Below are 15,234 nucleotides of genomic sequence, written 5' to 3'. Positions count from 1 at the left end.
CATTTAATGAAAAGGTGAACCTTAATGTCACCTTTGAGGCAGCTGTGTGGAAGCAGAGAAAGTGGCTGGAGTTGTTTCCGGAGCTGGTGTCTGGATCTGGGACTTTCTCAGACTCTGGTCCTTTGTAAGGTGTCCCTCTGTGGTTCATGCTTTGACTTGGAGGCTCATCAGGGTAAGTGGATTCCACTCTCTAAGTGCAGCTTGTTTTCTTTCAGGGACACAGATGTGCACACGGTGGCCTCTCTATTAAAGCTCTACCTCCGAGACCTCCCAGAGCCTGTGGTTCCCTGGAGCCAGTATGAAGGCTTCCTTCTCTGTGGGCAGCTCATGAATGCCGATGAGGCAAAGGTTGGTAGTGAGAGTGAGTCACAGGGCCACACCCCTTAGTAGGATCGTCACACTGGAGTGTCAGCAGCAGTGCCAGCCCAGTGGTGCATTCTCATTGGCAAAACAGTCCAAAAGACCCAGGTCTGACTTTCACGCCTCCATTTGGCAAATTATGCACTGTATTAGTTGCTACCTCACTGGTGTGGTGAAATGCTAACAAGAGCAACGTAAGGAAGGAAGGGTTTATTTGGACTCAGTTTTAAGACACAGAGCACGGTGGCAGAGAAGGCATGGCATCAGGGGCATCCATCGGCAGCTGGCCACACTGCATCCACAGGCAGTGTGCGGCCACAGATGAATGCCCATGCTCAGCTTGCTTTCCTCTTTTTACCAAAACTCCAGACTCACAGTGGGGGTGTCCCTCCCCACCACCGTCAAAGCTCTCTGGACACACTCTTGCAGATGTACACATAAGTCTGCCTCCGCTGGTCATTCTAAATCCACTAGACTGATAACTAAAATAGCTACTTTGTGCATATTCTATGAGGCTCAGTATTTACTTAAAGCAATAGGATTTCTGTGGTGATGCAATCTCATCACTCACTGTCCCTTGTGCTAACTTCTAACCGCATGTCCACAAAAATATGGCTAAAATACCAGAAGAACCAAAGTCTTAATTTTATTTAAATTGAGTAGCTACATGTGGCAATTAACACATGTGTTGGGCAGCACAAACTTAGACAATACCCTTGTCTGCTTTGCCTGGAATTGTCTGGAGGACCAAGGCATGTGAAACTAACTAGTAACTAAGATTTTTTTTTTCCAGTTGGGTAGTTCTCTAAGTATTTGTGCTACAGATTGAGTCTTAGGACATCCGGGACAGTGAGAAAACAGCTTTCAGACTTCCCTGTCTGGACTGTTGGTGGGGAGAAATGGTTGTGGGGAGTTATGGTTATGAAGATCCTGGCACAAAGGAATATTTTACATCTCAAAGGTAGAAGAAAACCATGGTGATGCAGCCAACATATAGCTGTTTTCCAAGAAAAAAATCAGACTGCACAGTCTACCTGAGTTTTAGGTGTCGTAGGGGAGAGAGAAGATAGGAAAACCCTTGATTTACAGGGGCATTTCAGATCTCCTTTGTGAATGATGTATAATAAAACTTGAAAAACACCTAAAAAGAGTCGTGCTAGATGCCATTCCACACATCATCAGAGGGTGACCACAGGCTCTACCAGCCTGTGATCCGCAAGAGCGAGGAGCCTGTCCTTCCTCTCCCTTGGCACACGTGGTCTATGACATCTATAGCTTTTGTAGAAATTGAACTGCCCATCCAAATGTGTGCCTTCCAGCTAGGCCAGTCTGACCTACGTCCCAGAAGTTCTCAGCAAGACCATGGGGTTTAAAGCCACTCTGAGATATTAGATTGTGGCTTGATTGTTTTTTTGGATCATTATACCTCATTCATTCAGCAAATCACCATGAACATGAGTTTTCACGTAGTCCATTCTTACAGGCACTCAAGGTCAGGAGTGGGTGAGCAACATTATTACAAACAGACTTTTTAAATGCATGGTAGGAAGAAAACAGCAGCTGGGAATGTAGCTCAGTTGGTAGCCTGCTTGCCTACATGGATAGAGCCCCAGGTTTGATCCTCAGCCCGGCACACATTGGTATGGTGGCATACACTTGCAATCTCAGCATTCCTGGAGGCAGGAGGATCAAAAGTTCAAGGTCATCATTGGCTACATGGGGAGTTCAAGACTAGCCTGGGCTTCAATTATATTTTATGAATTCTCAGAATTTTAATTTCAAATTGAGTTTAACTCAAAGACCTGTGTGGGAACAGGAGTGACAAGCAAAGTGTTTTTCCTACACAGATGCACCAGTTATGTCCCTACATTCACTGCTGACAAACAGACAGCAGGCTTGCTTACTAGTGTCAAAACTCTCTTCCCAGGCTCAGCAGGAGTTGGTGAAGCAACTTTCCATCCTTCCTCGTGACAACTACAGTCTCCTGAGCTACATCTGCAGGTGAGTCTCCTGTGTGGAGCCATAGTCTCCAGCCACAGCAGAAAGGAGCCATGGTTAAAAGAGGAAACTGTTACTCTAAGATCACAGATTCTGGTCCAGAACTGTTGGTCAACTCCATTCATGTAGACACTGAGAGGGTGTTCTGTTTGCATGAGGTCATCAGGATCCCTAAGAACCTGTGCAAAAAGTGAACATATTCCTTACTCCAGACCTGTCCCAGAGCATGCAAGAAAACCTAGACTCCCTGTTGTCACCAAAACTAACACCCTGGAGACATTCATTCTAGGCCACCATTTGTATTTTCCTGCAGCCCTTTCTGGGATCTGCCACATGAAGTGCTTGTGCTAATACCTTGCAGGTGGACCAGCCCAAATATGGGGCATCTTTACCCCATACACACCTCAATTTCATCTTATTTTTTCAAAAAAGATGCTGTGATGTAATTTCTAAATTGTAAAGATGATTGTCTTAGTCTGGAAACCACAACGGTACAAAAACTGTGAGTAAGAATCAAAACTAGGTGTAGCATCCCATCCAGTGACATCTCTGGAGTGTTTTCTCTTCTGATGAATCTTTTCTTACATTAGTGTAACTACAGAGGAATGCTTTAGACCCAATCAAAAAGCATGTCCTTTATCATAAAATAAACCAACCCATAATATGTCTGTCATCTTCAGCATGAGAACACATAATTTTTCAAATTTGGAGTTTTATGGTATTTCATTTTACCCGCTTTCAAAGTATTTTTTGTTTTTATTATTTTTTATTTATTTATTTTTTATGATCCAGAATTCCTTTTATGATGTGCTTAGTCATTTTTTTTCCCCAACCAATCTGAGGATATCAGGCCTCTGACAGGTGGAAATATAATGGAACTTCCTGGTTAGACACTGGGTACTTGCTGAGAGTGAGAGGTACTCCACTCTTCAGTTAGAGGATGAGAGTGAGGAAGCACCATGGATTCTCCCACCCCCTCTAAGACACGCCCCCCGACACATTTTTTCCTCTCTGGAGACACAGATGGGGTGGATACTGAGAAATGAAAGTAAAGGCAAACCCCTGAAGCTGTTGAACCATCTGAGTCCTTGTCACCTCTTGCTCCCAAACAGCCCCTGTTGTGAGATTCTCCACCTCCAGCCCATCACCCCCCTGGCCCCTCACCCCTCCTTTGTCTGTGAAGTTCTAGATTCCAGTTAAACTATTGCAGGCAGAGCCAGTTCACTCTATTTCCGAAACAGGAGAAAGAGCTAGAATTCAACAAGTGTACTGTTGGGTCCAGGGATTGCTCTCTCCTGGTCACTTCTTTTTGTCTAAGGTGGGGGTTTCCTGGCTGCCCACAGATTTTTGCATGAAATCCAGCTGAACTGTGCCATCAACAAGATGAGTGTGGACAACCTGGCCACTGTGATTGGAGTGAACCTCATCAGGTCAAAGGTTGAAGACCCAGCTGTGATCATGAGAGGTACATAGGCTGATCCTGCAATGGAGGTGCCCAGGGTGTGACAGCAAGAACACTGCCCCTAGTGTCTGTGTCTTGCGTTGCCTCTTACTAAGCTTGACACTTGTTTTCTCTTCTGACTTGTATTAACCGCCTCAAGAGTAGTGTGGGAATTATGTCCCCTGCCCAAATGGTCACAGAACATAGTCTAACCTCAAACCAATTAACTGGTGTTTCCCAGTCTTTTGTATGACTTTAAAATACCCTTAGCCAAGAAGAGCAAACGGGGTTTTGTTTTATAAGCCTGTTCACAAAAAGGCTTCTGTAAAGCTAGGCTGAAAAGCTTTCCAAGGCTGTGTCTTGACTTGATCAAAAGTCCTGGCCAGGAGGACTCATGTCTGCCATGCATGTGTCAAGGAAGTGTTGCTGACCCCATTTGCTGTGGTACAATAGTAAAGAGCACAGCAGGAGAGAAAGATGCCTGTTCTCTTGACTGTTTTTATTAACCTGCTGCCTGATAAAACCTGATTCGGGCAATATAGGTGGAAGATGTCCTCAACAGCTCCTTGATTACCACCCCCCATATCTTTATTTTAGTATATCTTCTCACCAAAAATATTCTACTCCAAATAGTTAAGAAGGGTCTCATGAAGTGCAAATGAGGCCTGTGGTTTTCGGGCTAGCATGGAAGCGTCCTCATGGGGGGTAGCAATCCTGAAGTGCTTCCAGGCTCCTGTTCCATGGACCAGCACTACAAGTCTCCTATTTATTCCCTTCAGGGACTCCACAGATCCAAAGAGTGATGACGATGATGATCAGGGACCATGAAGTCCTCTTTCCCAAGTCTAAGGATGTGCCACTGTCACCCCCTGTCCAGAAAAACGATGCCAAGAAGGCTCCAGTGGCCCGGAGCTCTGTAGGGTGGGATGCCACAGAAGAGTCGCCACTCTCTAGGACAGACAGCTTAAATAACACGGTAAGATGCCTTCTGCTCTGCCAGATGCTTCCTTTAGCCTGGTCATTCCGAGGCAGTGATGGATGATGCTGGGACCATGGGTGTAGCCGGCACAGAGCCTTCAGAATACATTGGGAAAACCTGGGGCTACTGACATGTGTGAAAACTGCCCACAGGCTGGGGACCTTTTCTAAAATTTTCTCCAAGACTAAATCCCAGGGAAGTTCAAAACAAATTCAGCATTGCATGTGTAAGAGCTGCTGAGCACTCTGAGGGCAAGTCCAGAGCGGGTGGGAGTCCTGATGATTCTGAACGTGATTCCTTCCTCAGAGAAGGGGATGTGTTCGTGTAGCTATCCTCATTCCTTGATAAGCTGCCTCCACAGTGTCAGCCCCTCGCCTGTGCAGAAGGCTAGGAACTCACGTTCTCAGTGTTGCCAAACGCCGTAGTCTCCAAAATATAGTCTATTAGAGGGCGTCAACTGAGAAAGGTCAAATATTTTCATGTATTTATAGGAACAGATGTTTTAAAAAAGGATATGGAGACTTTTTATAGCAGCTTGTCCTTTTTAAAAAAATAAAAAATATGAGGTCAAGTAAAAAAATTTAAATTTCTAGTTGACCAAGAAAGCCACCTATGATACTGTTAGAGAGAGAGAAAAAGCAATTAATATATGGTTGGAGGTTTTATTTTTTTGTTTGTTTTTGGCTGCATCATCTCACAAACATTCTAAAACTAATTAATTTAAAGCCATGCAGGCTTTGTTAGTAAATCCCCACAGTTCTTGACAGCCATGGCTCTGGTCCATTACAGTGGCCCTGTAATGAGAGGGCAACCACTGTGCTGAGGAAGTTATTGGGTCAGCTCTGGAGTCCACACAACACTGGGGCTCTTTCTCCTGGATGTTCACTGTGGCTGAGGATCTGAGGTCAGAGGGGTCAATCAAGGAGGCAACACTAGCATGCTCTACAGCAGGCATCCTGTCTGAGGCCCTAGTCCCACTGCAAGACCAGGTACTCCTACAGAAGCAGGGGGTTGGCTAGAAGGTATCTCAGTCCCTCACTTTCCCATCTTAGTGGAACTCATTTTTTTTTTCTCTCTTTCTTTTCAATTTGATTTTTACATATAACCACATGGTTTGAAACCAGCAAATCATAATAAGTTACCAGCTGAGACGTCCTGATCCATACCTGTGTTGGTTCTTTCTTACATGATTGCTTTGAGAAAATACCTGGTAAGAGCTCCTCAGGAAAGTAAAGCTTCAGTTAGCTTACTGTGGTTGGACATTACAGTCCACAGGCAGAGAAGCTATGACAGCAAGGGCTTGGGGCAGCTGGTCACAGAGTGTCACAGTCAGCAGCAAAGAGAGGAACTCTGGTGCCCAGCTCCCAGTCTCCTTTTCTTCAGTCCAGGACTCAAGGCCCTGTGATTGGTTCTGCCTGAAGCTAAGGGTCTTCCTGCCCCTGTTAATTTGCTCTATTTCTCACAGGCGTGCCCAGAGCGTTGTCTCTGTAGTGATTCTAGATTCTGGCAAGTTGACAGTATTGACCATCACACTTCCCTTCACACACACCTCCCTTTCCTGCTGCCTTAGCTTTTCACTCAGCCTTCAGTAGTTCCTTTATGCAAATTAAGAAGATGTAAATAGAAACTGTTTTCTTATCTCTCCCTTTAACACAAAATTATATTTTTTTTCTGTTCTGTATCTCACATTTTATAACTTACTAATATTATCCTAGAGACTATAGCACATACCGGTATATATAGCTGACAATATGACCCTGTTTTTGGCAATTATATGATGCTCCATTCCTTGACTACACTGTGATCCCCTCCGCAGCGGTTTTGTACTGCTATAAATCATCTTGCCCGCACTTCCATTTGTATTTAGGCAGATACAATTCTCAGAAATGGGAGTAGTGGGCAAGAAGATAAATACATTTGAATATGTATTTTCATAAATGTTATTAGCATCTGTGAGATTTCTCTCACAGCACTACATGAAAAGGTCTGTCTTTCACCGAGTGTGCTTTCAGTTTTAGCGGTGTCCCTGTCTTATAAAGAGCTGATGGCACACACCTTTAATCCCAGTACTCAGAAGGCAGAGGCAGGCAGATCTCTGTGAGTTCGAGTCCAGCTACTCAACAAAGCTAGTTTGAGGATAGGCTTCAAAGCTACACAGAGAAGCCCTGTCTCCAAAAAAAAAAAAAAAAAAAAAAAAAAAAAAAAACAAGAAAAACAAACCAAACCTGATATAATTTAATAATTTTGACCCAAGTTGCTCCTATTATCATGAAAAGAGAGACTAAACATCTTTTTTTATTAAAGTGTCAGGATCAGTTCATTTTTCCTCTGTGAACTATGTTTTTGTTCTTTAAATATATATATGAGCCTGCTTGAGTATATGTGCTCCAACCCCACATGCATACAGGAGCCTACAGAGGCCAGAAGGGGGCGGGGCGTCAGGCCCTGGGAACTGGGGTTATAGCTGTGTGTGAGCTGCTTGTGGGTGCTGGAAAATGAAGCTGGGCCCTCTGCAAGAGTGTGTGCTCCTAAATGCTGAGCTATCTCTCCAATACAAACTAACTATTCCTGAAGTTCTTTGCCTATTTCTTCCTGGCCATTAATATTTTCCTTTTCAATCTACATAAGCTCAGGCAAGCAGAAGCCCATCACCATCTGTGAAGTGCATCATAAAGCCATTGCCAGTTTGCTGCTTGGTTTTTCACCTACGGCACATCTGCTTTGCTTTGTTCTCCATTTTGGGGGTGATAGAAATCCACTCAGTGGCATTTATTGAGCTTCATATATGTGACATGTCAGTCACAACTGACAAAGCCTCCTAATTTCATGAAAGAGTCCTTGCTCAGGATTTTCACACCAATGGGGCAAATACTTTCTCTCCAGAGTTTGAATGAGTCCCTTAACTGTCATATCACTGAGGTGACCCAGTAAGGGTGTCACACACATGTGAGTGGGAAAAACTTCCTTCCACATCTCTAATCCTTACCTTGGGGGCATGGCACACAGAAAGGAAAAAAAAAACCCTTATATAATATCCATGGCTATTTTTTTCAGGCAAGTAGTCCTGATGCCACCAGCCCCACCGGACCACAGCCAGGTGACCAGCATCAGGAGGGCAGTGGGAAAGCCCCCAGGGAAAACCCAGGAGACTGGAAGGTGCAGTCTCGTAAAAGGACTCAAACTCTCCCCAACCGGAAGTGTTTCCTGACGTCAGCATTCCAAGGTACCACTAGCAGCAAACTGGAAATCTTTAAAAATGAATTCTGGTCTCCATCTTCAGAGGCTAAGACAGGGGAAGGACACAGGAGAACTATGTCTCAAGACTTGCGCCACCTTTCCAATGACCAGCGGACTTCTACCTACGATAATGTCCCTGCTCCACTGGTGCCCCCAGGGAGTCCAGCAGGTGTACTCTCTCCTCCTGCCTGTGACTCCAAGAGAGACCTTCTTGGCAGCAGGGATTGTGAAATAGAGTCTGGAAGCAAGAGTTCTGGAGAGGAAGATCTTGACTCTTTGCAGAGGATGGTACAGCATCTACAAAAGGAGATAGAAACCCAAAAGCACATGTATGAGGGACAGATTAAAAAGTAAGTACTCGAGGAAAGCTTCTGAGTGTACCTGGTTTCTGGGTTTAGAAGGAAGTATATATTTTTATTTTTTCCACATTCTAAAATGTCACAGCATAAAGTATTTCAGGGGACAGAGCAATCCATAGCAACCAAACCTAATAAAGGAAAGGATAAACAGAGAAAGATTAGATAGGAAAACCATGCCCTGCTGAATAAATCCGGGGAAACTTAAAAATGAGGCCCAAGTAGCCTTGATGGTGAATATGCTTAGCTGAGTTGAGGGAAACTTTTCAGGGCTGATCATCTGGTGTCGGATGACAATTGGTGTTCTCTTCCCTGGGGAAGGCTAGTTCTCTGCTCTCATCCCTTAGTTGCTTGTTATTCTTTGTGTAGGCTTGAAGCCTTGTGGGCCCTTCCCCATTCACTTTGGCTTGCCTATGTTTGGGTGGTCATATTGGTGAGGGTTTATGGGTTTAGCTTCTGAGTGGTTGAAGACAAAAATCTCTCAGAAAACTCCTGGATCCTCTGCCTCTTACTCTTTCTTCCCCAGGTGTGGGAATGTTTTGTAGATGTGTCCCCTGGGAGCAGAATCCATAACTGCAGCTTGATTGGTTGTGGTTTTATGTAATGGTCTTTTGTCTATTGCAAAGAGATATGCTTCCTTGATGAGTAGCAAGACTACACTTGTCTGTGGGTGTAAGGACAGATTAGATGGTCATTAGGGATTATGCTGGTTTAATAAAGTAGTGGTTGTAGGTTCCCCTCCAAGATCCACAATTTTGCTAGTCTGTACCAGCCATGATTTCCCTCTTGTTGAACAGGCCTTAAGGCTCTTCAGTGACTGGTTACTGCCAACAAATGTACACCACTACTACATCCTTAATTTTGTCAAGCCATGATGGTCACTGTTGTGGTTCTTTCCCCATTCTTCTCCCTTGGAAAAGCTTTTCTCAGAGAGGTAACTTTAGTCCAGCTTGGCCCACAAAACAAAACGAAAAAACCTGTCATAATGAGAATAATGGGCTTCCATATTTATGGGTATTTCTATTAATATTTAGATACAAGAAAGAAAGACTATTGTGAGTCTCCATCCACTCTTTTGTTCCATACAGAGGATTGTCCCTCATGCAAAACATGGCCTTTGTCTGATGACCTAGAAATCAACCACTAGACTTATAAGACTTCTGTGATACCTTATCAGGGAGCAAATCAGTCCCAGAAAAGGCTCTCATTGTGCCCTAGCCTGAATGCCAGTGAAGAGCAGGCAAAGGACCAATGACCATAGAGATGTCTAGTCCTCTGGAATATAGCAGTCTCTGAGACACCTGTTAAACCATCCATAACAGAGGAAGGAGAATTAGCAGCTTGGCAGTGACTTCTAATTGATTCCACATAGGAAGCATCCCATTTATCAGAAGATTTGGGAGCCCCAGAAGTATCAAAGTATTCTTGAAGGCCATGCAGTTGATTCTTGTGGAGGTGGGTTTGAACCTTGAACTGGCTCTCAAGTCCTGCTTATTCTACTCTTCACTGCAATCAGTGTCAAGGTCTAGCACAGCATCTCATTATGTTCTCTCCAAGCCAGAAGGGTATGGGAAGCTGGAAAAGAAGACTGAATTTGGAATGTGAGGGTCTAAAGGAATGAGAAAATTTACTGTAGAAAGAGAAAGACAATGGGGGCAGGCAAGGCTCTGAGTGGAGTGTTCCATATAGAGACAGCCACAGTTGTTGAACACAGAACTTGAGACATGGGCTTAGATGGCAGTTTATGTCTGCAGATGAGCACAGGCATAGTACTCAGGGAAGATGAGGAATAGCTTGAGATGAAGGAGCACTCACAGAATGAGCTTGGGAGGAAGGAGGCAGTACCCAAAGGATAAAATTCTGAAGCAAATTTCCAATCACACAATCTTTATTTTACCCACAGACCTGAAATTTCCTCCTTATACTTAAATAATGGACTACGGTCACTCAGCCCTAAGGTTTAGTTCCACATAGCTTGCCAGGGCACCTGGGCTATAATAGAATTTTAGCAGTAGCAATGAATGTCATGGGAATGTAGGACACCTAGAGTTCTCCCATCCAGAGGAAGATTTAGAATTTCAGTGGGACCCCAGAGCCTCTAGCTTCCAAAGTGTCTTTCTCTTTGCTGTCACCAATCTTGATCCCAGTGAGTCTTAGCTAGGAAGGGTTCTGGCCCAGGCTGTCCACTAGAGCAAGATAAAGAGCTACCATGTGCACAGAGATGTTGTGGATCTAGAATCCGGAGCATCCATAGCCTTTGCTGAACTAGACAAACATAGGTGCTGCAAGATGGAAACACAACTCTGTTACAGGTGGCCCCTTCCTTCAAATAGTTTGTCAGGTTAAAGATGGGACACAATGCATAAAGTGACATGAAACACAACAAGAGAGCTGTCACTGGGGTGTTAGTGAGGCCCTGAAGTGCCTTGGGAATTCAGGTCTTCTCTTGGAACAAAGGACATACATATGAGGCAATGTCTAGGTTGGCAACTTCACCAATTGGCATTGAATGTCTCAGAGAGGCAAATGAACAGGAGCAGTGAACATGGGTGAAGGAAGGGTTTAGAATTAATACTCTGGTGTCCTTTTGATTTTCCTTGCAGCCTGGAGAAGGAAAACTACGATGTCTGGGCTAAGGTGGTGAAGCTCAATGAAGAGCTGGAGATGGAGAAGAAGAAGTTTGCAGCCCTGGAAATCAGCCTTCGAAATATGGAGCGTTCCCGGGAGGATGTTGAGAGGAGGAACAAAGTCTTGGAAGAAGAAGTCAGGGAGTTTGTGAAGTCAATGAAGAAGGCCGAGACAAAGACTGAGGCTTGAGGCTCTGAGATATGTGGCAGGGACAGTCAACCTGACTCCATTTCTCCATTCTCCTGACACCTGGGAAGCAGGATCACCTCCTGATGTCTAAGGGGAAGCGCTGCAATTCTCAACAAACAAACAGAAGATGGGGTGAGCAGGAGCACACCAGGGCACTTGTGACCATGTGCTGTACTCAAGGGACTGTTATTCTGCTGTGGGAAGAGTGAACTGGAATCTTCATGCATGGCTAGGTCCAAAGGAGACATTTAAGGTGTGTGACATCTCAGGATCCCAGGCCAGAAGTAGGCCAAGGCCTCAGGTCTTTGTTTTCTTTGTGGTTAATGTGCCTGGTCAGATGACTGGTCAGCTCTGAGACATGTGCAGAGCAGGACACTTAATTCTCAAGTACTAACCCAATGAGGACTCTTAGGGGAGGCTGAACTGTTGGAACCAGAATCAAAATGATGAGGTGTATTTATGAAAACAAAATTGGTGAGAAATTTATGTTCAAATAAAAAAAAAGGAAAACTTAAGCAAGGATATTGACAATCTATCAAATACTTTCATAAGATTTAGTAAGGATAGCTGGAGTGTTAACTTAGTGGCTAAGAGCTCTGGCTGCTCTTCTAGAGGAACAGCATCCACACATTGGCTGATAACTGTCTGTAACTTCAGTTCCAGGGGATCTGACACCCTCTAGGTGCATGCCTGAGGGCACTAGGCATGCACGTGGTATTTATACATTCATACAAGCAAAACACCAATAGACAGAAAATAAATACATAGATAGATGGATAAATAAAATAATAATAACAACAAAGAAAAAAGAATTAGGAACGGACACCTCTTGGTTGAAACAGGTGAGTCTCTCTCATGGCACATGGCTGTATGACCAGGGCTTATACTGGGTTTTGCTCCAGTAACCCAACTATGTCTGGAAAGCCTAAGAGCAGAGGGTTCCCACTGTGGGGTGACCTCAGGATAGTGGGTCTGTATATCAAATAGTCAAGTTATTCATTTATTGGTAGTATTATTACTATTATTATTTTACTTGACCAAAATGAAAATGAGTTTACTCTTTAGAGAGGCACCTGACATTATTCTGTTTCCTTAATTATGGTGAACACTGTCTGCCTTTCGTTATGGTTCATTGTTCAAAGTGTAAAAAGTACAGATAGGAGAGTTCTGCTCTACCAGCCCCAATGCCCTGAAGTTTGTACTGATGGAGGGAGTGTGTGGAGACCATAGAGCATCATTTTTGAGACCTGCTTGCCGAAGACAGGGAAGGGGGTTAGGGCATTACTAAGACAGTGAGGGCTTATGAGAGGCCTCAGTGGGTAACAGTACCTGCTTACAGACCTGATCTGCTTGAGAGAGATCCCTGGGACCTATATGCTGGAAGAGAGATCCAATTCCCCAAAGTTGTCCTCTGACCTCCACATCTGCATGTGCCTGCACACATACACACACATACACACAGATGCACACAGACAGATACACACACAGACACTCACACACATACTCAGACACAAGACGCATACACACACACACACACACACACACACACACACACATGCTAAAGATGCAGTAAGAAGAGCAATATACCATTTGGCTTCTTAGGAACTACAGTTCAGTTGTAAAGTGTAGAGTCACAGGCATGGTGCCATGTACAGAGCATCAATTTGAATTGATGAGTGCCTGAAGTTTCTTCTGTCAACACATGTCCTCTCACATTGCCTCATACTATTTCTTTGTGTGCTGAGAGAATGGAGCATGAAAGTGAGCAGCATCACAGGGGCTATTTTTCCTCAACACCATCAGGGGTCCCTGGAGTCTGTTTCAGGGTCTGCTTTGGCAGCCTGCAGTCAGGATGGGTAGAAGTGCCGGGTTTGAATCCTACCCTCTTCTGGTCTAGCAATGCCTTTCCCCCTCTTTTCCCATTGGTGCTGAGACAATGGAATGGCAATTCCCACATCAAAAGAGCAGGGCACGATGTGAGAGAGGGACAAGAAGGCACACATCAGTACTGTCAGGTGCCCCTTCCTGTACACAATACAGAATTATAGCAAAGCCTCATCTCCAGCCACATTCCTACTTCTCCTTGCTTCCTCTTGTATCATGTGATTAAACATCCTTGCTCTGCCTTCTGCTCAGGTAGGCTTCCTCTCCATCATAGTACCTAACCCGGCATGCATTAGTGCATATTTGTCCTAAGTGTAAGGTAGATTTTGTGCTTTTTTTTTTTTTTTTTGAAAGTTTACAGGCTGGGCAGAACAATTTGTGCCAGCCTTTGTGTGGACAATCTCCTCCTAATAGAGATTTCAGGTGGCCTGGGGCAGGTTGGGGGAGACCAAGTATGGCATTCCTAGCACAAAGCTTGCCACATTCAACATAAGCAATAAACTGATTTTGTTGTTTGATGAACTTCCTTAAATTCTGCTCAGGGAACCAAGATCCAGGAGGCGGCTAGAGACTGATAAGGGAGGGGGCAAAGAGCACAGTGCCTCAGCAAGTGCTGGCTGGGCTCCACAGGTTCATGGGAAGATGCCTGAGTATTCACATTGGGTAAACGTCCGCATTCCAACACTTCCTGTGCAGATACCAGTGAGGACCAGGACACATGCTCACCAGGAAGCCAGGGAATACTTGGATGTTGATACTGCAAGTAAAGTGGGTGGCCTTTAAACACATCACATCAGGAGAAGGCATTGCTCAGGCTGGAGCTCCAGTTCCACCCATCCCAGGTTGGCATCTGCCTTTAGCAGAGACACAGCTGGGTCTTATGACTCAGATTCCCAGGGCGGCATCCAAAATGTAGTGTGCAGAGAAGATGAGTGTGACTGTGGATTCCTGGTCAGGAAACTCAGAATCACAGATTGACTCCTTAGGGTGTCTAATCCAATCTGTTCTTTCCATGGACAGGAAGACCAAGGACAGGAGACACAAATTATCTGACTAGTATTTTCAAAGTAATGAAGAAAATGGCGGACCTACAGCCTACAATTCAGAGGTTGTTGTCATTGTTCCAGGAGTTCCTTTCCTTTGAGCCTCAATGACAGACTGAACCCCATTGACATCAGCTGCCAAGTACTAACAGAATGCAAAGGTGGACTCGGCTCTTAGTCATAGTTGAGACCCACTGATTATGGAGCTGTTCTTGTCTTTTGCATTGCCAGTGCTATCCTGTGACAGCAGCTGTTAGCATCAGCCACACACTAGAGTCACTTATGGTCTTTGACAAACGTTCTGCTGCTGGGCACAGTGGGTAAAGGACAGTAATTCCAGCAATAGAATCAGAAGGTAAAGGTCTACTAGGACCACAGACAAGTTCAAGCCCAGAATGGGCAACTTACTCAAAGCCTGTCTTAAAAGGAAAAATATGTAAAGAGAGCTGAGGATTCCCTGGGTGGCTGTTACTTTCCATTTTAGTCAGGGTTCTCTAGAGTCTCAGATCTTATAGAATGAATCTCTACATATATAGAAAGGGGATTTATTAAAATGACTTACAGGCTTCTGTCTAAGCCAACAATGGCTGGCTCTCAATGAAAAGTCCAAGCATCCAGTAGTTTCTCTGTCTACGAGACTGGATGTCTCAGCTGGTCTTCAGTCCATGCTGGAATATCAAAAAAGTAGGTTCTAATGCCAGTGAAGGAATAGATTCTCTAGAAAGACAAGACAAATAGGCATAGAACAAATCCATGTCCTGTATACAGGCTACCAGAAGAAGGCATAGTCCAGATTAGAGATGGGTCTTCCCATCTCAAGATCTAAATTAAAGGTGTTTTCTGACTAAATAGCTCAGAAGTAAATCTTCCTACTTCAAATTAAGCAAAATTCCCTCACAGGTGTGCCCTTCACTTTGGGGTCTTAGTTAATTCCAGGTGTAATCAAGTTGACAAACCAAGAATAGTCATCACACTTTCCTAGCATACAAGATGCCCTGGGTTTAATCCTGTATACCACACCGCACCGCACCACACCACACCATACCACAACACAAACCACACCGCACCGCACCACAGCACACACCACTCCACTCCACTCCAGACCGCACCACATCGCAC

General features: G+C 44.5%; 1 protein-coding gene across 2 annotated transcripts in view; it reads left to right on the top strand.

Moving 5' to 3' along the window:
• Arhgap25 (Rho GTPase activating protein 25) overlaps positions 1-11,699 on the top strand; it is a 75,619-nt gene extending 63,920 nt beyond the window's left edge. For both annotated transcript variants that reach the window (XM_051203332.1, XM_051203333.1), the window contains exons 6-11: positions 216-348; positions 2,288-2,361; positions 3,702-3,823; positions 4,579-4,775; positions 7,833-8,365; positions 10,975-11,699. In XM_051203332.1, coding sequence (XP_051059289.1) covers positions 216-348; positions 2,288-2,361; positions 3,702-3,823; positions 4,579-4,775; positions 7,833-8,365; positions 10,975-11,188 — 1,273 coding nt within the window. In that variant the 3' untranslated portion in view covers positions 11,189-11,699. The remainder of the gene's footprint in view (positions 1-215; positions 349-2,287; positions 2,362-3,701; positions 3,824-4,578; positions 4,776-7,832; positions 8,366-10,974) is intronic.
• Positions 11,700-15,234: the final 3,535 nt, after the last annotated feature.

Source organism: Phodopus roborovskii, unplaced genomic scaffold (genome assembly GCF_943737965.1).
Source record: "Phodopus roborovskii unplaced genomic scaffold, PHOROB, whole genome shotgun sequence".
NCBI classification, from domain to species: domain Eukaryota; kingdom Metazoa; phylum Chordata; class Mammalia; order Rodentia; family Cricetidae; genus Phodopus; species Phodopus roborovskii.
This window is presented reverse-complemented; position numbering and strand designations above follow the sequence as displayed.